General features: G+C 39.1%; 1 protein-coding gene across 14 annotated transcripts in view; it reads right to left on the reverse strand.

The window, feature by feature from the left end:
* The window catches only part of PARD3 (par-3 family cell polarity regulator), a 723,581-nt gene that overhangs the window by 144,389 nt on the left and 554,666 nt on the right, over nt 1–24,526 (reverse strand). For 8 of the 14 annotated variants that reach the window (XM_059729150.1, XM_059729144.1, XM_059729149.1 and 5 more), the window contains 2 exons: nt 23,080–23,190; nt 2,534–2,791 (listed from right to left, as the gene is read on the reverse strand). The exons of 1 other annotated variant lie outside the window; for it this stretch is intronic. In XM_059729150.1, the coding sequence (XP_059585133.1) occupies nt 2,534–2,791; nt 23,080–23,190 (369 nt within the window). Of the gene's footprint in view, nt 1–2,533; nt 2,792–6,756; nt 7,143–23,079; nt 23,191–24,526 lie in introns of those variants that run through there. 5 more of the 14 variants (XM_059729155.1, XM_059729152.1, XM_059729148.1 and 2 more) reach the window with 3 other exon arrangements.

The following is a 24,526-nucleotide window of genomic DNA, read 5'->3' on the forward strand; positions in this document are numbered from 1 at the left end:
ATAAAGTGCTGTTTTTGTTTAGGTTTTTTTTCATGTCTAACAGTAGCCATGGATAATAACTAAATATCCATTTTCATTTGAATTGTTTAATTTGTCTAGCATTAATTTCCACTCCTTCATGCCCCTGCTTCCCAAAGCACTCTGCCCATGTGGCTGTTGTTCTACCAGCTCCAGCTCTTGGATTGTTTTTTCTAAACTTTATTCCTGTTTGATATGTGTATTGGATCTCTCCTTTTTTTCACAGCATGATCCTATTGTACTTTCTGGAATTTGTAACTAGCAGCACTGTATGAAGGTGCAAAAAGTACAATGTTGGCTCTTCAGCTCTGCCCTCTTGATTATCACAGTCCATCAGTACTCCAGACACAATTTTGCTTTTGCTTTTTCTCCCCTTGCTCTTTTATCAGCAATCACACACAGTTAGCTAGGTCAGGCAGGTCTTGCATTTCTCCATGCCAGGTTTCCATCAAAGAAAAATCTTTTTGTTGATATGACATTGATGCCATTCAGCTCAGACATGAAACACTACCTTTGTTCTAACAAAAACAGTTATAAGACTTTCAGTATGGCAACCATACAATCCTACCAGACTATCTTGATTTTCAAGGTCATTGAAAGTGATGCGATTTCTGGTACCAAGTATACAAGTTGATCAATACAAGGATAAATAAAAGAAACATTATATAAAACTTCTAATACTAAGAGTGGAATAATCTACTTAAAAGCATTTTGTTCCTGAAATCAAAACATTTTATCCAAAAGTGTTTATTTTATGAACAAAATATGGCCCTACATAAGGCATATTTTCTAAGCAACCTAGAAAAACAGAACGCTCAAAAAAGGAAAAGGCAGCCATGCATTACTGAATGTTTGCAAAAATGTTTGGCAAAGTGCACCTGCAGTATCTGATGGCATTTTTTCTGTAATAACATACAGATTTCCTCCACGCTCAAAGCCTCTTCCTTAAAATGTTTCCCACCTGAGGGCTATCTGTAACAGTTTCTATTGCTCAATTAAAAATAATTCTGGGAGCTCAGCTATATTATAGGTGATAGCTACATTCCCTTGAGGTTAAGTGCTACATCACTACCAGCACCAATGTCTGCTGATTTTAAATTAAATATGCAAGTTCATAGAGACTTATTCTGACATAGGTTACATATTTCAAACACCATAACCAAGAGAAATGGTTTCACTGAGGCAAGTGCAGTATTTATCTTCTGAAGGGAAGGGGGGAAAAAAGAAACAGTTTCACTTCACCTATGAGCTAAAATGTAACCCTTGAATATAAAAGTAGTCTCGATTCAGTTACCAATTTTTTTTAATATTTGGAATGTAAAAGTGTATTTGGCAAAATTTAGAAAATGCAGATATCAAATCAAAATTATAAGCCAACAGAGTTGTGATTCTTAGTTATACAGCAGCCAAAGCTGTGTGAACCTTTCCAATTTCAACTCCCATGGATTTTGCCAAGTTACATCAGTCCTAGTTTGTGGTTTACATTTTAGCTTTTGCTGTGCATGCTGAACCAAAATAAAAGAGTTTTCCCTATTTTGAGAGTAAACCATGAAAAAACCTGACATATTTTACATAAAAAGATTAAAATAAAAATGCTATAAATCCATGCGCTTTTCCAGGCTATGGGACTCTGCAGCTTGGAAAAGCACAGGCCCAGGGGTGATCTGGTGGCCACCTATAAGTTTATCAGGGGTGCTCGCCAGGGTCTGGGGGAACATCTGTTCACCAGAGAGCCACAAGGGATGACAAGATCGGATGGTCACAAACTCCTCCATGACCGTTTCAGGCTGGACATAAGGAAGAATTTCTTTACTGTCCAAGCCCCCAAGGTCTGGAATAGACTGCCACCAGAGATGGTTCAAGCACCTACTTTGAATGCCTTCATTTGGATGTTTATCTTGCTGGGATCCTATGACCCCTGCTGACTTCCTGCCCCTGGGGCAGGGGGCTGGACTCAAAGATCTTCTGAGATCCCTTCCAGCCCTAATGTCTATGAAATCATTCTGCCTAACCTATAAAAAGGGAATCTAGGAAAAGCCCATTTTGGAGTTCACTTCTCAGCCATGCTTCCTCAAAAGAGTCACAAGCAGGTCAGAGGTCTAGATTTTTACCAAAAACAGTAATCCAAGTGGGCCTTAGTTTCATTACAAGAGTTTTGCACAGCTCTAATTGCTCCACATAGAATTCACAACTGTTGCTGGCCTCCAAGCATATTAGCAAGAGCCACAACCAGTGACTGTTACAAGTCTGACTTTTATTTAAATTGATACTAACCTTGGATCCAAAAACATTTTAAGAATGAGATGAAATACGTTAGAATCATTTGAAAAGTTTGTGCTCTTGTTCCATTATGACTTGACTCGTGCAAACTCAATATTCTTCTATGTGAAGGCTTTTTAAAAGCCATTAATAAAATGCAGCTCTGGCTTTACAACGGATGAACAGTCATCACCCATGGCAAAAACATTGAGAGACTGAATTTGAAACAGAGTATTGATTTATGTCTGGTGCCTACCTGTCTATAGGTGAAGATTTTGAATTTCGTGGTTTTTTCACTTGGGCGTACAACGCTTCAACAGTCTGTCCTTCCCTAGGGCTCTGTGGTCTGATATTCAAAGTCATTGTACCACTATTTGAAGAAGAGTCATAAGAAGCAATTCCAGCATACATTGGATCAGCATCACAGCTAAATGTCCGGTTAAACTCTTGGATCTCGGCATAGTCACGTTCACGAGCTTGTCTCTCTCGAAATTCTCGTGTTTTAGCTTGAATTCTGCAAAATTAAAACAAGGCTGAAACTGTATTTTAAAAAAAAAATCATACTAATGTGAAAATACTTTTATTTATGCCAACATATTTTCTTCATAGCAAGTTACTTTTCTCCCTATCTTGCAGGTACTTTAGGGCAATACTGTAGGCACATCATGTACACAGCTGTTTTCAATTTCAGTCTCCATCAGGCAATCTTGTGTTTATTTCAGGTATCTGGTTTGAAGCACTGGGTAAACAAGGTTCCAGCAAGAATAAAGAATTTTTTTTTTAAATGTCCATGATAATCCCAGGGTTGCCTTTCATTGAAACCAGAATGAAACTGCCTGTAGTTTATTCTATCTAGCTAAAGTTATTCTAAGGTGGCCATTGCCAGAGTAGCTATGTATGTTTAATTCCAAAAGGTCTAGGAACCACAGGAATAACCTAGTTTACTTCACACAGACCTTCAGATTTGATTGATAATTCACTTCAGTTTGGGAATATGCTGATTTTAAGTTTGTCACATTTTAAACATATTTCATACGAGTGTATGGTCCTCGGGCCCCATGCCTTCCACTTCTAATGACTCCATGAGCCTAAAGACCAACATTTTTGTACTTAATAGACAATCGCTTGTGAAATATTTGAAAAGGAAATAAAATCCAATTGCCAGCTCGTGAAACAGGTTCTTTTTCTCCAAATGCCCCATTTTATTTGGCACTTTTACAAGGCAAATAGATTCTTATACTTTACTTCCATTTTAATCCTAGATGCATTTTACTTGTAGACAAAAGGTAAGCAGTTATACATATGATGAAGTTATTGACTTGACAAGTGTGCAGATACAAGAAAAGTCAACACACAAAAATTACAAAACATCTAAGTTACTACTGAAATGTACTGCAATGCAGACTCCTAAATCATTTAGATGTTTTGGAAAATTTGGCATATGGAACTCTACACAGTGAAATGCAAAAAACCTACTATGAATGCACTATTATCAGTGTAAGACGAAGCATTCAGAAACTAGTTATTGCACAGTTAAATGGGGTGACTTTCCAAAACACGCAGAGGAATAAAAAATTAAGAAAGATTTTCAAAGCTGACTTAAAAATTCTCCTTGAGTTTTGCTGACTAAGAGAGACAACTTGGCCTCCTCAATACTTAGTCATTATTGAAAACAAGTGATAAGTTCACTTTGGCATTTTTGAAAGATTTAAGCAATGGGATATCCTCAATTTGAATCTATTATGAAATCCTGAAGAGAGAAGTTATTCCTTTCTGTGCTAGCAAAACCAAACATCCTGAGGGACAAAGACACACAGCATTGGTAGTGCTGGTGCCAGATTCCACTCCACGAAGTGAAGAGACCAACTGCAAATGCAAACTACATGCTTGGCCACAATCTCCTGCTCAGTCAGTGCCATTCATTCTTTTACGAGCATTTACAATCCCTGGCCTAGGCTAGGCATGTTATGGGATATTTTCTCACCCATGCATTCTAAGGGTCTTTCCCTGGACAGATTCTACCAAAACATTTTACACACACTGGTCTTTGGAATGATTTTGCACTCTAATAGATTTTATGGTATGAATAAATATGTAAAAGGTAAATTTTTACGGTGAACACTAACACACCTGAACATTAGGGCTAGGGACAAAAATTACATCTAAACTGGTATAACGCATCCAAAGCTGGTTTAAAACTGTAGCAGAACAGATGTTCAGTGCATATAATCACCTTTCAAAATGGCCAAAACCGGTTTAAGATAAACCTGGTTGGACATAGTATCAGACTTACCTGATTTAGGTCAAACAGGTTTATGGAACTTCTGTCCCAGATTCCTTCCCAATTCAAGTTAACTCATAACTCCCCACCCCAGCATCCCAGAATGCTTTGCAGCCCTGGGTTGTGCTATCTGCTCCAGAGGAGCAGGGCTGGCCCCTCCCCCAGCTATCACTGAGCTGAGACACTAAAGCCCCTGCTCCAGCACATGTCAGCCCAGAGGAATTGGGTGGGGGAGGATGGCAAGGGAATGGACCCCTAGACCCCCCCATCCTCTGTCAGTACAGGACACTGGGAAGGAAAGCCCTCCAAATGGGGACTTTTCACCCCCACAGTAGCCAGGTAAGCGGGAACAGCATCAGCTCAGCCCCAACCCCTCTCCAGCCTGTGAAAGGTAGGGGGCACTGGCTCCAAACCCTTCTGCGGAGGGGGCAAGGTCAAGGCAATCCTAGCCTGGTTTGCCAAGCTGAGGGGTTACAAAAAGCCCCCCTGTGTAGTCTTTCATCACCTCATGCCAGGCAGACCCCAGCTAGGGTTGCCACGTTGGGCCAGTGTGTTCCCCTCCCTGCCCCCAGTCTCTCACAAGCAGGAGGGCTGGGAAGAGGTCAGGGCTAAACCCCTGCCAGCCTGGTGAGCTGGGCTACAGGGGTGCAAAGAAACCCCCGGAGGGGTTTTACCCCCACTCTCCTCGCACCAAGCAGATCCCAGCTGGGAGGGAGGGCAGTGTCCAACTGAGCCACTGTGCTCACCTCTCTGCCCCGTGCCTGTCACAGGTGGGGGCTAAGGAGGGGCCAAGGCTCAGCTGATCCCAGACCAGCAAGCTGGCCTGCAGGGGAGTGAAAAGCCTACAGTGTGGGGCTTCACCCCCCCCCCACCAGGCAGATCCTGGCTTGGGGGTCTAGTCTGGGCCAAGCTGGTGCATTCCCCCGACACCGACCTCCCCTCTCAGAAGTGGTGGGCTAGGGAGGGAGCAGGGCTGAACTGATATCAGTCCAGCAAGCTGGCCTGCAAGGGAGTGAAGAGCCCCTGGCGGGGGCTTTCTCCCCCCCATGCTGGTCAGTCCCCAGGTGGGGATGGGGGGGAAGGGGCAGTGCCTAGCTGGTTTTAGCTTTTGCCCCCCAGCCCCTGCCTCTCATGAACGGGTGCTAGGGAGGGGGGCAGGCCTGAGCTGATCATTGCCCAAACCCCGAGTTGGGGTCTTTCCCTAACTCTAGGCAGACCCTGGCTGTGTGCATTTCTACCCACCACCTCTCACAGGCATGGGACTGTGGAGGGAGTGGGGTTGAGCCAATCAGAGCCCTGCTAGCCAGGCTGCAGAGGGGGGGAGGGTGAAAAGCCCCCCAGTGGGGGCCTTGCCTACACAAGGCTGGCCCTAGCAGGGGGAGACAGGGCCAGATGGTGTGGTCCTCCTCCCCACCCCTGTGTCAGAGGCAGGAGCTGGGGAGAGATTTTCTGCTGGGTCTCCCCTCCCAGTCAGCTACAAAAGGAGGAGGTGGCATGTGTCCAGCAGCCAATCAGGCTTGGGCTACCACTGGGCTGTGCTTGGCAGTCTTAGCCAGCTGGCTATGAAGAGTGGTGCACTTGAGTGTCCCCAGGCTCCTGGCCTGTCCAATGCAGGCTTCTGCCTATTTTAGCCACCCAAACACTGAACCTCAGCTTAATTTGTTATTGGCTCAAGTTATGCAGATTAGAAAAACCTGTGAAGATTGAACCGATTCTGCCTTGCGCTTAGCCACAGTCCCCCAGCAACCCAGGATGCTGTGCACCTCCCCCACAGACTGCCCCCCTTACAGGTTGGGCAGGCTACCCTTAGCTTAAACTGTCTGCTCCAACCGAGCAGGGAGGCATGCTCTAGCACCCCGCCTTCCCCTCTCCCCAGATTCTGGCCTGGGCTACTGCAGGCCTTTACAGAATCAAAAGTGAATGTCTGTTCACTTGCTCATCAGTTCTGTCTACACAGTTTAAACTAACCTGTGAAGATTGAATTGATTCAGCCTCAGGCTTTGGGACTGCCTGTACTTAGTGTAACAGAGCAATGTGCCTTTTTTAAATTCTTTAGATTTTGGATATTTAAAATTTTTTTTGTCCTATTAACACTATTTTAAAGGGGGGGGGAGATAAATCAACTTGAAGCAAATCATAAAGGAAATCAACCTGAAGCAAATGAATATCTTATAGTGCACCCAGAAGAGATGTACGACTTTTTGCTGAACTTGTTCAGTTTTATTATTTATGTTTTGTTTTGTTTTATTTTTGTTGTTTTATTTTTTCTGAGCAACAGGACTAGCTCTCGAAGAGAATTATGTGCAGGTTTCAAAATACAGCTTTTTTTGCCTTTTTTTTTTTAAACAGGCATACATCATAAGTATCACACAGTGGCAAAAATTCGAACTGTTTGCAGCCTTAACTATATATTGGATTCTACCAAGCATCATGTGTAATACACAAGGCATTAACACCAGGGAACAAAGCCTGAAAATGACTTGCTTTGGCTGATCTCATCTCTCTGAGGATTTCACTTCCAATTTATAGTTCTATATTAATTGTATTTTGGGGTTTCTGTGCCATCTGTTGATAATGTTGCTATCTGAAAGGAAAAAAATAAAGGAGGTCAGAGAAGCTGGTCTGGTAGGTTCTGGCATTTAGTTTTCAGTTTCAAGAGCCACCATTGCATCAGACACTGAAGGATTTAGCTGATGTTGGTTTGACTGAACAAATATTTCACATATTACTGGTGGCCAAACTTTAGTGCACAGAATTGACAATTTATTCATAAAGTGAAACACTCCGTCAGTCAGACCAAACTATATTATTTTGTTGCATGGCAATTATGAATCATTCCTATATAAGTGGTGATATCATCCTTAGTATTACAGTGAATGGCATGTTGCCATCCTGGCAAACTTTGCCGGGGTTTAACCATGCATACCACATGGCTAGCCCCCCTGCTGATGAAAAGTTTTCTCTCAAGTCTTACATTGAAAGTTTTACCTTAAGCAAAGTCCAACATTTATTAGTTTATTGGCCTTTTAATGTCTTTGGTCCAGCAATGCAATACTATACTCTGCATCAAAAACTCAGGTGAATGAAGGACAAAGGTACCTGCCCATATGTGGTTCCACATAGCCTGTTTAACCCTATTCATATGGTGGAAAACTGAAAAATAATGGCAGTAAGCCATTTATTATGTAGAATCCAGAACTGTTTCCCAGGCTATTACCCATAATCAAATTAGCAACGCATATGCTATCACATTTTATACTACATATAATTAAAAATCTAAAGTCTTCATGCCACACATTGCAGCAGCAGTTTTTCTGTGAATTATACCCCAAGTATTCAATTGCTATTTACAGTAAGTACTGTTAAAGGCAAATGATAATTCAAAGGTTAAGGTTACAAGAGGGTCCCCCTTCTACTGATCCATGATTTTTTTTCTTAAATTACTTCTCTGATCAAACAACCAATACCATTTCAATCTAACATTTAAATTCTGTTTAGGCTTTTACTTCTTCAGGGCACTAGATACCAGTACTTAAATATTTTATGTTTCTTCAGGCTTAAAGGGATCTTATGATATGGAACAAAGACTTAAACATTCTCTCAAAAAATTCTGGCTATTGGCCTAAAGGAAAAAAAAAAACTGTGTGTTGTAATGCCAAAAATTTTCACTGCTTTCAACTCCAAAATGACTCTATGCATTTGTGGATAAATAACCAGCTTCATACAGGATATCTCCAACTCAACAAACTGTACACATTTCATACAAATACATACGTACAGTATGTAACCAATTAAAAACCTATTGCATTTTGGAGACACTCAAAACATACACTTATACAACTAACTCAATATACAATATAGAGGGAGTTAGTGCTAGGTATTTTCTGTCCAGGCATTGGTTTAATCCATTTCCATTATTGATGAGCAACATTCCCACTATTTAAATCCAGCCTCTGGAAAAGCAAATGGCCATCCTGCAACAATTTTTAATGTAACATCCAGATGATACCAGGGTGACACTACTGCAGTTAATTCACTAATGACATGGACTAATAAAAATGAATGCAACTGAAAATGGAGTTAAGACCTCCCTCATGGTTTTAACAATAATTATAATAGTAAGCATTTATATATTCCTTTTTCATCCTCAAAGCACTTTGGAAACACTGGCTAATTAATTTTGCTCTTTTTAAATTAATCTGGACTTATATATATATATATATATATATATATATATATATATATATATATATTAAAAAACCAAGAAATGTCAACGCCTTTCTGGTTATAAAGGCAGATTTGAAAATGTCAACTGGTGCACTCTGTATTTTTCTGAGTCTGAAATCATGGCATAAGGAAAGATACGAACTCTCTCTACACATTATCTGTAGGGTATTAATTTAAAAGACTAATGATAACTGCTTAAATGATAACACTGTTAGCCACGGAACATGCCAAAATGTACCAAAACCTTTCTACTAACAAGCAAATCCAATGATGTTTGTATACCAGTATGTCTGAAACAATGTTTCCCAGAAGTAAGGACCTACCCAGTGATCAAGCAGTAAAAGCATGTGACTAGATAACTCTCAGCAAACCTATCACCGCCTTTGCTAGACATCAGCTATAAAGGTAGGTAACTGGTTCGTTTAGCTAAGTACACAGCTATTCTATTATGCAAAGGTGCAAGGTAACAGTGCCATTGTAAATGGTAAATCTAACTTCATTGCCTTTTCCTTGCCTATTATGCATCATAGGGAAGTAGGGCTGGAATGGACCTCACGAGGCCATCTAGTCCAATCCCCTACTCAAGGTCGGTTCAATCCTGAGTAAAACAAATCATCCCAGTCAAGCATCTCTTTAACCTGCTCTTGAAAATTTCCAAGGATGGATATAATCCAGAGCTTCTTTAGGTACTCTGTATAATTTCTTCCAGTGCTTGATCACCCTCATAGATAGATGTACCATAATTGGCACTGTGTATGGCTACTGGGAGCTCCAGCCTCCTATATGCTATGTACTTCACAAGACTTACCTAGGGTCACCTAGAACCTACAATTAGCTTTAAAATCAACTGAAATGGAAATACCACATTCACCATTGCCCAGAGATCTGTGACCTGGACATCCACCCCCTTCTCTTATACAGAAACATAGACTATATATACACACTTAGTCCAAAAGAGACCAAAGGTCTATCCTTGCTTTTTGCAGTGAGGCAAGTGTTCCAGAGCATTTTAAATCTGCTACATGAACTCAACAGCAGATCTTTAGTCATTCTACTTCCAAAGAGATACAGCAGACCATTGGTAAATGCTACAACTCATGAAGGTGTAGTACAGTAAGGTGAAGGATTTAAATATAGTCTCTACTAATCAACAACAGAAAACAAAGTCAATAATTAGGAAACTCCTAATGCATGTATAGTTCAGCGTAAAATACTTAAAAGCATCTCAGTAACCTAGGAGCCATTTGTGGAACTTATTTAAACAACCGACTTAAGCACTTGAAAATTCTAATCTATAGCTTTATTCATGGGTGCAGTTTGAGAGCTGAGTTTATAGTGAGCACATTGCATTTCTTGTTGCGATGAAAGAATCATCCTCTAGTAAGAGCAGGAATTATTTTGGCAGCTGCTGCTTCTGGTCTGCAGCGTACCTGAACAATATAATTTATTGCTTTTGCTATTGCCAGGATTCAATTATTGCCCCATAGATAATCAGTATCCTCACCTCTTCCACCAAAGACTTACAGAATTAGCACTGGAATATCATAATTCCACATGTGAGATAGCTGATGCAATGTTTATTAAGTATAGGAACAGCATTGTATAAGGGCAGAAGCTTAATAAGAAGATATTTAACTTCCAGTTCACTGGACCAACTTTTACCATCCAATTGGCCAGCTTCTGTGTAATGGATTGAAAACAGGAAAAACCAATGACACACTTATTAAGTCAGTAATTCAGCTTATTTAAGTCAGTCAGATGGGATATCAGCACTGAGGCCAATTTTTGGCCTGATTGTCACTCCAAGAAAGAGGTCATAAGGTGGCTGGCCTGTAGCCAATTCTTGTCAGATATCCTAGTGGAAAATACTTTATGGGCTCAGTCAGCAAGTAAAACCAGCTCATGTTGCACATATCTTCCCTTTCATAGTGTCTTCAGGGTTCTACTGGCTCTTTTGCTAGTTCTCAGAAATGGGTAGATTTTTTTGTGGGAATTTATCCTTTTCTTTCTTTGACTTTTGCTGGAGTTCAAGTAGACTATTTTTTACAACTGCTCTTTTAAATAAATAACCATAAATACCAGCATTATAATCTCTCTTTGAACCAGCATGCGACAGTCTGCTTGCTCAATCAAAAAAAAAAAAAAAAATCGAGCTAATCGGTTATCAGAACTCTGAAGAGTCCCAAAGCACGGCCATTTGGCCTCCTTGGCTGAACATTCAAAGAGATGACTCTGGTTAATGGGTAGCAGAACTAGCAACCTGGAACCAAGAAACACTTCTTCCCTTACCTATATGCCTGCCACTTACACTAACAAATACTATGGAATTAAATAAATACCAGTTTTTAATCAGTTTGGCTGCTTGGCATTCAGCCCTTTTCCAACCAGTGAGATCAAAATATTAGCACAGCCGAATTAAAAAAAAATAAAAAATTAAACATTTATAGATTACTATTTTGGCTTGAAGATAATGGGTCATACAGAAAGGTGCCTTGCATGCCAAAGTTAAAGAAATTACATTCATATAGGGAACTTTTCTAATTTCCTTTTTCACAGAGTTGAAACCTTCTAGTCAACCAGAATATGTAGCAGTGCCTACCATCTCTCCAAAAGCCACCTGCCCCCACACCTGCAGTGGATAGAAAAAGGCCTATAAGGGTTTCAGAAGTTTTTAATGATCTACAACACAGGAGGAAATAAAATTAAAAAGGAGATGGTTATGGACTCCATCTGGGCAACAATAACTGGAGAAGATAACATTAGGCTGATGTTCATAGAGACACAGATGGCTATAAATGAAAGGAAGAGAAAGACAGTGGAAGAATTAAAGAAAGGAAGAGTCAGGAGAAGGTACAGTCCCAGCAAACAGGAACAGACACAACAGTCTGAGACAAACTTTTATGGAAGAAAGCGATGAAGACTTTAGCATGATTTACTTCCGGACTCTAGGTGGAATCTCTGATAGATTTAATTCCTTTCATCAGTACCTCTCCTTTCAAAATGAAAAACTCCACCTATCCCAAGATCTCAGATCTGATTCTTATGGTACTGTGAGCACAAAAACAAGAATTATTGCCAATTGCGATCAGCGGCTGCACTATATTAGTTACACCCCAATGCCTCTTTTTCAGCAAGTCTGCACTATGCATAACTTGCAGTGTTTTTAGGATTCCACTAATTTTTTTAATGCATTTTATCCCAAGTTTCTTAGCAAATACAATCCAAGAAGTTGGGCCAGTAGTTGCATCATTTCCCTTCAATAAGTAGCACTGTTGGCCCTCTGGTTACAAACATGCTGATCCTTTTAAACTGGGCATGGTGTCAGCTGACAGAAAAACAGAGGATTTATGCAGGATCACAAAGAAATAAGATGGACACAGGAAGCTTGGTGGTATACATACTGGAAGGAATGGCATTTTCATTGCCTGTCCCCTTTCATGTAAAAATCTGAATTTGCCCATGATCTGTCCATGGTAGATCATGGTCTGAACTTATCAGACTAAATGATAGTTACATCCATCAGAATGTTTTCCATGGATGGTTTCCATCCAGAGTAGCATGACTTTCAACAGTTATCTAACCCCTTTATAGGACTGAGGTGGCATCAAATTGGTATGTGAATTTCATCTGTAGTGGAGGAATGACCTCAAAGACTCCAGCAATGCTACTCAAAGCCTCAATTAGATCAGAAAAACTAATTTCCTTAATCGTACATAAGCTTGCTTTGTTGGGCCTTTTCTTCCATTTGGGATCTTCACCTTGCTGAATACTAGTGATACTAGGGAGCAGAATGTGATATTTATGGGTAGACTCTTGAGTCCTAGAGCAACTCTGTTATCCCTCTAGCTGCTACAATATGCAAGTATTTCAGTTGTCAAAGATCCCCATCCAAATACCCAATATAAGAGATTCAGTTATTCATAGGCATCTCAGGTAGCAGGCATCTTAGGCAGTTACAACATTGTCTCACTAGCCTCCTCAGAGTAATGTCCACAGATATATGAGATTCTGACTCCAGTACAAATACCTAACTCACTAGGCTGGGGGTGCCTATACTACCATGCGACCAGTGTACTGAACATCAAGCAGCATAATCCAGAAGCTGGAAAATGAACCAAATCTGCATTGGAAAAAAATGGCTCCAGGATGGAGGGGAAAAAAACCCACTGCTACCAGTGAGGCAAAGGTTATACAAAAAAATCCTGTAAGCCTAAGCAAGCAAGCAAGCAAAAACGTACACAGTTTCTGGTTTGTGTATCTATTATTATCTACCAAAATTCATTCAAAAAATATGCCTTGGCAGAATGCCACAATTGAACACTGAAATAAATACAGAGCAGAAAAGCTATGGCATGGCACTAGCTGAGCCATGTAATTTGAACCCTATTAAAGCAACTGTATCCTGTAACTATTTACAAATGAAAAGTTACATCTGCACTGGGGATGGGGCTCTCACTGCATGTTGTGAATACGCTATCAGGTATCCTTTTGATTATTCAGGTAATTGCTACTGTCCTTAAGAATTAGAATAAACATGGTGTTTAAGTGCTGTTAGCTACAAAGTGTTAGGCTCCCGTTGTGCAGCCTAGAGGATTTTATGGGTTTTCATTGAGACTCAATTCAATAGCAATAAACACAGTTTCATTATTGAATATATTGAAATGGCTCTTCTTGTTTTTTAAACAGGTATTTGGTATTATAAGTGTATAGCAATTCTATTGCCTCTGCAATAGCTGAGCATAACTGGGGAGACATAATGCCATTTTCCCTTAAAAATTCTCTACAGATTTCTACTGTTACATTTTTAATGCAATCTTGATCTGAATCTAAGTGGCTAACAGAGATGGGTAGGTGCATTAAGCTATTATGCTTCCTTGGCTAATAGATAAAATAGACCTTTAAATGTAATGATCTACTAATATCTGCACTGCAAGAGGTATAGAATAGGTACAGGATATAGAAAACTAAGTATTTTATTTTAAAAACTGTCTTTATGCCACAAAGTCCAAAATGTATGCACCCACTGATGTCAACAGTTATACTATTACAGACATCTAGAGTAGCAGGAATGGACTCAAGGAATTAGCCAAAGATCAGTCTTTTTATGCCATATGTTTTCTGTTTACTTTTTAAAAAGTAGTGCCATTGATTCATTTTTATAAATTGTACTACACCTATTAATTTAGACGCATGACTATCAAAATAATACAATGCTATCAGTGGAGGATTTCATGATGAAATTAATTTATCACTCACATACATACTACTTCTCTCAGATCCATAGAAAAGAGACATTTGTATGCAATTCTGGCATATTTTAATTATTTTTTTACAAACTGTGATGCAAGATGTCAGAAAAAAATTGCTATGGGTCTTACTTCTATGGAAGATATTGGATTGAAAGTCCATTGTAGATACAAATGTAGAGGTTACTGTCACTGCTAAAAGGGGGTAAAAGCAGAATTAATTTAATCCAAATAAAAAACTTAAAGGCTGAACCTGCCTATTGTAAGTTATGTAACAAGTCCAAACAGAAATGCTGTTTGTATTTAATATATATCTTTTTTTTCTGAACATAGGATAAACTCTTTTAGGAAAATACTTTGCATAGGGGAAAATGTAGGTGTTTTCCAAAATAATACAAATATTACGGTCTCCCTGGGAAATTTGGAAAGACATCAGGAGAGTGTACTGCTCTTGAATCCCTACTACATCTGAAGCTTTAACAGTTCCAGATGGCCTTTAATTGCAAGATGACCCTTGCTTTATTCTTTTATTATGACCTTTCAGGTCACAAATTATCTGTAGGATACTGTTGTCTTGCTTTCTTCTCAAATGTAAGATAGAAACTTAACAGTAAATGCCATCTCTTATTAGTTCAGCATCCCAATGATGCAAGAGCCAGTTATTCCCATCACTATCACCAATCAGGAAAAACGTATTTTGTTTTTTCAACACCAACATTTTTTCCCTACTCTACAGAAAACTAATATTTAGTTGCTTGTATGTTTTTCATGTGTTGACTTTTGTAAACACATGGCCAACTAAAACAGACTACAGTACATAACACTCATTTAGAGTATTTAAGATGCTGTTGTGAAAAAATGCTGTGATGGTTTGGCATGTGATTCGATATTTTGTTATTAGTGTTTACTATGTGAGCATTGTTGCTAGGAAATCATAAACATTTACATAGTTTTTAACAATTATTTGTCTTTTCCATTATCACAAATGAAGCTATACTGAGCGTGCATGGGAAAAAATATTAAATAAATCTAATGTACTAAATAAAGTAATAAGGTTAATTTCTTTCCTGCTGTCACTAAATTCATGTTAGCAGTCTCTCGTCAGCTTGACATCAATTAATGATTTTAATTCCAGACTCTTGTCACAGTGCTCACCACCCTTTCGTCTAATTAAAATGGATGATGCATGATGAAGGGAAAACACAAGACTTCTGTTCCTGTTATAACATTTCTATTCATTAGTATACTTTTACAACAAAAGGCTCGTAGTTTTAATGGCACCAAAGCTAGATGACGAGAAGTTTATTATATGTTGAAGATTTGGCTCTTATACCCTCAGGAAATGCATAATACAGGAAACTGCCTTTATGGGATGACCAAACCCTGTGGGACAAAATATCAATAGGTTATTTTAATTACTAATGTATGTACAAAGTGTTGCTTTCAAAATTTAGGAAATATCCCTACACAGATCAAGCACTAAAAGTATAATATTGTTTATCCAAACTTTAAAATCTATAAAAAACTGGATACCTTAACAAAAGCACTTAAAAATCTGTTTTGGAATGGGTCTCTGGAAATATATGGCACCCTTCACTATATATAGACAAATGTTTACTTGTTATGCCTTCTATAACTTACAGTTTTCTATAAAGCAGATAAACTGTGACAATAGCTATCTTAAGTAGCAGTATTTGCTGCAGATAAAATCTTCCTCAGCACATGCTTTCCAAATCTTCTTTTTCAGAGTTTTATATGTATCAGGGTGTTAAAATTCACTCTGGGATGAAACTTGGTCTGCAGCATTGTGACAAGGGAGTTTCCAGTTACGAATACCAGCACACCCTAACATCAGTTTACAGTTGCTGTCAAGGTAATTTTGATGTACTACAGTACAGAGAATTTCTGAAAAAATATTCCAGTTTTCCTAGTCACTCTCTAAATCCTTGTTTCTGTTTAAGTACACTGAAGACTAACTGGCTTCAGCTTTGGAAAGGTAGATCAGTACCCAATACATTTAGAAAATAATATATGGATTTTATTGATTTGAAGTTTTTAAGGTCAATTTGGTCCATTTTCATCACCTAGTCTGATTTGCACCACAGAAGAGTGGTTACCACATGAATTACAGGAGCAGCAGAGCACCATACAGTAGTGGAGAATAATCTTCAGATCCCAAATAGCCATGTCCACATTCTGAGAGAAAAATATTTTAAAAACAAAAAAACTTGTCATCTATTTAGGCAAGATGCACAAAAGACCAATGTCCGGAGCTCCCCCTTCTGGTCCTGCAGTTGTTCTTGACTGACACTATTCCCAGAGAGGAACTGGTGCCATTGGTAGTAATGTTTGTGCAGACAAGGATACAAACAACTATGTAAATTTGGTCTCACTTGTAAATCAGGCATCCAAAAAAGATCACTTTTCTAAAATAAAAAGTAACAGATCTAGTAAGAGTAGTTTTATTTTCCAGGAAGTATTCATCACATATGCTCTCTCACACAAGTCCGCGCGTGCACGCACGCACGCACGCACGCACAATGCATTATTCATAGCTATAAAAATTATTCAAGTAAAACTTTGTAACACCTTTCTTAGAACACCGAGGAAGAGTTACTGCAGCCTTCTTTCCAATACCAAACAAATACTTATTCTTACTAGTCTCTCATTTGCAAAACTCTTCCTGTTTTCATAATAAATATCCTGTCCTGGACCCTCTCTCATAACAATTCAGCTGTTATGCACTCTTCAACTACATTTTTCTTTAATCTGCAACCTAGATTACCACCACTAAGCAATTTTCCAGATATGGAACATCTATTTTTCCCCTGAATAGCACACCCCCCCCCAATCCTGCACATCCTAGCCTGCTGAACATTAGAAAGGATTGCACTTTTTAACGTGGAAGTAAAGTGTTAAACACCAGAATCATTAAAAAAAACTTTTGGATTTAAAAACTATTTGCACTTGTATAACTTCAGAACTTTTGCTTGACAAGTGGAATTAGGGAAATGAATGGGGTATAAAAACTGTCTAAATAGTTTTTGGTTTACCAATGAGGAAGTAATGCAATATCAAGTTTTAAAATTTACTAACAACTTACAGTAACCCACAGATGAATGACAAGTTAATCCAATATCTTACTGCAGTAACCAGTTCAATAAAATATTTCATAGGTTCAATGATCTTTCAAGATGACATGATGGACGCACAGCCAGATTAAAGCATAAGTGCTATCCACCATATATTTAGGATAACTTACTTTCAATCATGGGTGCATTAGAATTTGAGCTTTTAAGAAAAAAAAGTATTATCATGGGAAATACAGCTATATTAGTTGTTATAAATATTTTATATACCTCTATTCAGTTTCTCTTATTCAGGCCCCATGCTACTACATGGATATAAAGAGTTAACACTTGTGAGTGTGTAAGGATAATGGCTATTCCTCTCCAGGAAGACAGGCCTAAATCATACAGGTGTTTAGATCTGCAGTTGCTCAAGTCAAAGGGGAGGGCACTACCTAAACAAAGACTTCTGATGTGATAATGAATCTTCCTCTAAGTACACAGAGAGGAAGTATATAAAAGGCCCATGAGAAGGACAGGAAGAAACAAGAGTTACAGTCTAGCTGATAAAAGAAATCTGTCTCCAGCAAAGGGCACAGACTAGAACTAGAAGACAAAACTAGCATGGAGGAGAGGAGGCAAAGAGGAATTGAGAGCTGCCTGAAATACAGTGACAAAGACTCAAATGACTTTTTTGGGGGGTGGGGGTGGCGACTGAGGCAGGCGATGTATGTAGGTCTGTGTGTAGGCATGTTTTTTCATAGATCTGCATTTTTCAGATGTGTCTATGTAGGTGTAGGTCCAGTTTAGAAGTGTTTGTACCAAGTCTATTGCTTCCTTTAGCCAGTAAAGTCTTTGAAGCACCAGGCACAAAATATAATCCCAAGATACTCACATAGTGGCAGTCCAGAGGGGGAGTGCATATATTTTTGGAGATCTATGGGTCTAGAACTGACCTTATGTCTTAAGGCAGGTAAGGTATCATGTGCAGAGGAGGGGAATGATGGCACATGTTGAAGGGCAGTTTCTGAATTTTGCCCAGACTTGGTGAACTTTTAGGCTCTTGCTACACATCAGCCTGATGAACACTACGCCTGGTTGCACAAAAAAGTTTGAAAAGTGACCTAAGGATATCCAACGTAGCAGTGTCTGCAACTTGAAATGGCTCTGAGATGGATGAATGATGCCATATATCTCTGGAACATTAAATCTAAGAAAGTGTCTTGGGAGAATACCTCCAAAGTGCTAGAGGAAGCTGGAGAAAAGAAATTATCTGAATGCAGCTTGCTGATCCAAAAGGATACACTTGGAGGCAACTGGCTCTCTGGGCACTGGCAGACGAGCAGCTCCCCTCTCCGACTCATGGTGCTTCACAGAAAGTGCCATGAGTTAAAGCAACACCCCCGACCTGACCCAAGAGACATTCACCTGTTTTGGGGAGGGGCAAGAGAAATTGAGCTCCACTTTGGAGTTGATCCAGCAGAGAAGCCTACCAGCAGTCTTCCTCCCTTAGTTTGCCTCTGCCTCCCAAATCCAGGTCTGTCTGCAGGAAGGGATCAGGAAGGAGCTGCAGGCTGGGTTTTGTCCAGCCTGAGCTGGAAGGAATGGAGGGTGGGGGGAATCCAATTAATCCACTCCTTCTCCAGCTCAGGTTAGGCAAACCCCAGCCCATAGCTTCCTTTCCTCCTCCTTTCTCTTCCCTCTCTTCCTGCAGACAGCACCAGGGGCAGGGCTGAGCTGCATCAGCCGGCCCTGATCTCACACATGGATTGACAGAAGTTCCCTAAGGAGCTCCACTTTGGAGTGCCTTCATCTGATCCCTCATCAGATGAGGGCTAATTTGTTGTGCAATCAGCCATTTTTAAAGTTCTCTGCAGCCATCTGTGCACATCATGGCACAGGTTTAGGCACTTTCAGGGGGCTGATCACATGACAAATGTCACATCTTTCAGTGCCCTCTAGGAGAGAAGGAAATCTACTACCCTTGATGTAAGAAAAAGGGCCAACCCCATGCTGCTGTCCTCTCCACTGTGGGACAAGAGATACTTCATTGATACTGTTACTCCAAGTACTTCCAATTCAGGTCAGGGCTATAGTATGGTGTGCAGGTACAGACTGGCCCCATGTTATGATGTGCCGAGAGCTCAGTACTCCCAACAGACCCAATTCTGACTTCAGTTCCATGCATGTAAATCCAAGGTAACTCCTTTGCATCCAGTCTTTAGTGGCAATGCCACCCAGGGTGGCAAGCTTGATAAAACTTGCAACCCAAGCAGGCTGGGTCCGCTAGTTACTGTTTGAGTGAGATTCATAGACAACACGATCTCCCCTTCCCAGGGCAAACCAGTGCTCCAGAATAGTGACATGCAGCACTGGGCTGCTGGATATCATGTCAAACTTGAACCCTGGCAACTTGTGGTCAGTAAATATTCAATGGCAATATTTATAAAAGGGGCAGATGTCCTGGGCCCCTAACACATCCAGTTTATTTACTAAACAGTCTAGTTTATTGAAAAATCCCCCGTATTCTCAGTTGGACAATTTAGTTCCTAAACTGCCTTGTTCTGCTGCTGGTAAATATACATGAGTTGGCTAAAGAGATGTTTGCTTTTTCAAAAGAATTATTATTACTATTGTATTTATAAATTACAGTTTTTATCCATTTCAATCAGTGGCAAATTGAAGCACATTAATTTGCTTATTTGTCTTTTAATCAATATGAACACATACTTTCTAGAGTTTAAGCAAAAAAATACTGTTGTAAGCACAATACTATTAAAATTAGAAAGACAGGGTATAATAATTTTATAAAATTGTAGGCATGATTGATTTTTTAATGGACTACTCACTTGTTCTCTGACCCTTAAGGATTTTTGTTCCAAGCCTCTTTATACATAGTAAATTCATTAAATCCAACCTAGTTCCCAAAAGTATTGCATCATTATAAGTATAGAGCATCAAATACTGAGTAAAACAGAGTAAGTGAATTGTGCCATTGAAAATACAATGAAAGTTAAAATAGCAGCCATTAGGAGCCAGCACTATTTGGCCAGAAACAAGTTATTATTTTCTAATAATTTTTTTTTAGACTTTTGGTTAATTTGTGAGAGCAATGAACATTATTATAATGTATCAGATGTACTTTAGAAAATGAAAATCTCTGCCAACTGACTAAAAATTTGCAATATCAGTGGATTGAGGCATCACCTGAATGTAAACAGAAGAAAAGAACTAGCTCACTTTGGCTGCTCTATTATCACTATTTATCAATAGGACAGATCACTGTCCAAAGGAACTTACAATCTAGTTTTAGACATGACACAATGGGTGGAACACATACAATGAATTCAATTGATGCAAAGGGAGAGGAAGCACATGACAGCATCATCTTCCCATTGTTATCCAATTCTGGAACGTGCATGTCTTGTGGGTTTAAAGGACCTGCATGACAACAACATCTTCCCAATGCTGGTTAGTTCTGGAATGCACATGTATTGTGGGTTCAAATAAATATATTAATTCATTTTTGGCAAAAGACATGAGAATTTAAGACATATAGGAAGGAGGTGGGAGTTTTGTAGTGGACAAAGAATGTTCCTCACATAAGGACTACATACACTGAATTGTACTGCATACCACATGCTCTCAAATAAGACATGCATCTTGCTTTTGGGAAGGCAGAATGAAGAAAAAAGACTTTTGCTGTGTTATGGCAGCACAGAGCAGGAAACAAACAGAATCTTCAGCTCGCTCCTCGTCCTTTTTCTCTTCAGGCAAAAGCTACAGTTTTACCTTTTCATAACTGAATTGTCAGCAGCTCTTGGCTATTCAGCCAAAAGCTGAAAGTGTAGCTGCTGCTAATGACTGGACTCCATGACCAGGTGTAGGATTTTGAAAAGACTTAAAAACAGCCTGCAGGGCTGTGAAACAGGAGAGAGACCAGCTAACAGCAAAATTCCCAAAGACAGAATAGCTTGATTAGTGGAACTTCAGGACCATTAAAAAAGGAAGGGGGTCATTAACACAAGTGAAGTGAAGAGCAATTTTCAAGAATCTGGTAGATTGTAATAAGTCACAAACTCAAATTATTCTATCAGAGGTGCCTGCATAGAAATTCCACTGTTGCTGCAGGGCAGTTGGTTTTAAAGTTTGGATGGAGCAGGAATTAAAGTAGGATGGGACCACATTAGTGCATCTCCCTTAGATCTGCCCATGGTAGACCCTGCCTCTTTCTCCATGCAGCTGCTAAACGGAAGAGACAGAAAAGAAGCAACAGCCATATCCATGCTTCTACTTTGGGCAGAAAATCAGCTTCCCTATGTAAGACATGCACCTGAATTTTGGAAGGTTAATTTTGGGAGGAAAACTAAGTGTGGTATGTATGTAAATATGGTAAATAATTGTACAGTGATACAAGAGCATCCAATCTGGCATGATCCATCTTCTCTCATAACATGCTGATTCTACAGCCCTACCAATAAATTGTGGGCATCATGCAGAGATTTCAACATTCAGTTTTGTTCATAAATGCACATATATGCAAATACAAACATATATATACATGTATACTTCGTCACACCCTTTCTCTAGTTCGAAAGTTCCCTTTACTATTTCATATGCAAGACTAATCATTTAAAGCCCACTCCCTCTCCCACCCCACCCCCAGAAAAAAAAAGAAAAAAAAGGAACAGTAAAAACTCAAGAAGGTGCTTAATGTTCTGCTTTTTAATTTTGTCACTAAAAAGATTTTAAATAGACCAGCCATGGGTAAAGAAAAATTGAAAGCCATGACTCAGGCTACCTCTACTAGAAATGGGAAACCAGGGATAATTTAACACTTAAAATTCTGCCCACAAACCAGTCCAATATACCTTTTGCAAACCAAAGACCAAATATAGAATTCAAAGACTTCAATGCCAGAGAGACAATTATTATAAGCTATTTTGATCTCTTGCAAAATGCTGGCCATAAAATTTCTCCCAATGTTTCCTATCATACATCATGCCTTCAATTGTGGTTTAGCTGTATCATCTCTTTTAAAAGCACAGACAACCCTCACTCCATTCCTATGCAAATTGTTTCAGCGGTTAATTACCCTCACTGGTAAAACTGTCTGAATTTGTCTAGTGCCAACTTTGAGCCAATACAGCTTGCTCTGATTAGACTGAACAACTTTCTAGTCTCAGAAATCTTCTTCCATGGAGCTACTTATAGAGTGAGCAAGTCATTTCCTCATCTCTCTGGATTTGAACTTAAATAAAATAATTAAGAGATCAGACAGCCTAGGCCCAGAGTCACTGGGACTGCAACCAGCAGGGTGAAATCTAGATGGAAAATATTAACTTGCCCAAAACACTGAAAAGCACAAAACACAAATAAAATGCAGGCTTGTAACATCAAGGGAAGAGGAGTGGACAGCAAAAACAGAGGTATTCATCACCTTTTTTTTTTTTTTTAAACGATGATTAACAGTTTAATGTACACATCACTCTAGGACAACAAAAACAGACTGAACGCCAGTGACAAATTTATTTGGAATAATCAAATTTAAAATTTCTGTTTCAGAACAGCATAATAGCAACTAACAATAAACTAGATAGGAAATGACTGAGGGAAAGATACATAATGTATTTCAAATTTATACGAATATTTGTTCTCTGAAAATGTCTATAAAAGCAATTATTGTATGTCTTGCACAAACAATGAAATTTATCATTTTATGTGCCTTAGGTAAGAAATAATTATACAGCCACTCCTGATTTTGTAAAACATATTGGGCATAGACAGGGAAAAAGCGTGGCTTCCTATGTTTCCAGTTTCCTCTTATTTCTTCCTATGATGTTAACCATATAAACGTATCCAATATTTGGGCAATTTCATCAATAAAACTGTATGGCAGGTGAAGGTAAATGCTTTAGTTTAAAAACAACCAAAAAAGAAAACTCTCTCCATCAAGGTTTAAGCAAATACTGAAGTCTACCTCTCCTGTTCTTGCTTCATTCGTATTCTCTCCTCTTCTGAAGTAAGGGCTTCCTGCACTTTTATTTTACCAGTTTTCTCAATCTTGTCATCTTTGCGATGTTTGCCAAACCTGTTAATAACACAAAAAATTCTATCTTGTAAATTGAACACACATATTTTTCCTACAATAGTGTTCTCATTGCAGGATGCTGCTGAAAACCAGGAGGGGAGACTGCTAAGACTGCTGAATCTCAGTGTTTATCATCTACAGCTGCTTGATTTGTTTTTCTTTAGAACTCAAAAAGGTTAATTGTTTTGTAAACACTTCATCCATTTTTTTCTGTAAGCATTTCTGGGTTATTACCTTTAAACAGTTAACCAATGTTTTAAAATTACTCAACACTAAGACTGCCCTGTTTATGTTAGCCCTCCCTCAATTATTAACTGTAAAAGACAAAAAAAGTCTTCTCTCTTTAATAGTGCTCGATAAGCAGTATTGTCCAAGTCACCCCATAGTAGCAGTTGCATTGGAGATAGTGGGAAGAATTCAAAATGGTAGTTTAAACCTCTAAAGCACCAAATGGTTTGCAGCCTCATTACCTGTAGAACTGCCCTTCTTATGAATATGGGAATACAAGTAAAATCAGTGAAGATCCTCAATTTGAACTTTCCCTGCTCTAGAGGAGGAAGAGGGCCCCTCTCAAAAAGTGTTTCTCAATTTTGGAAGTCCCTTCCCCTACTCTGTCACCCAGATCTTCACATCTGTTAAAGTTCTAGGCATCTTGCAGAGTTCGTTATTTTCTTCCATACATTTGGGGAAGAAAACTGGCTGAAAACTGGCTGATGGTGGAAACTTGTATTTATTATTAGGACAAGTGTGAGCTATTAGTTATTTTATACCCTTGTAGATGGAACAACATCTTTTACACACTGAAATAATTAAATACACAAAAATGCCTCAAGTTTTCAAGATTAAGACAACAACTTTCTGGATGGCTTAAAGTACAAGGATAATATCTACATATCTAGTAAGCATATTGTGTTTATCACATCAAAGGCTCTTAGATTATTTTTTCATCAAATGCTCTGCTGAAACTGATGAAAGTAGATTGCCACTCATGGCACTATTCACTCAGAAGTTCACATCAAAAGTAAAATGAAAGTACTAACAACGTGCAAAGTAGACCCAGACCACTGAAATAATGTAGTCTAGGCATAATGCTTACAAATGCAAGAACACAAACTCAAAGCTCTTTAAACACTTTAAACAATTTACATTAATGGGTCAGAGGAAACCAGCAGACGCTTAGAACATCTTTTCCTCCTTTGCACCTTTAACACAAAGCCACTGTGTAGACTGAAGACATAAGGCACAGTAACCTCATAGAAAGATTAATCTATGGCCACTCAGTCAACAGAAAATACTATATAAGGCAGCCAAATTAATGGGTCCTAGGGGCAGCTGT

The sequence above is a fragment of the Alligator mississippiensis genome, chromosome 5, assembly GCF_030867095.1.
Source record: "Alligator mississippiensis isolate rAllMis1 chromosome 5, rAllMis1, whole genome shotgun sequence".
Lineage (NCBI taxonomy): Eukaryota > Metazoa > Chordata > Crocodylia > Alligatoridae > Alligator > Alligator mississippiensis.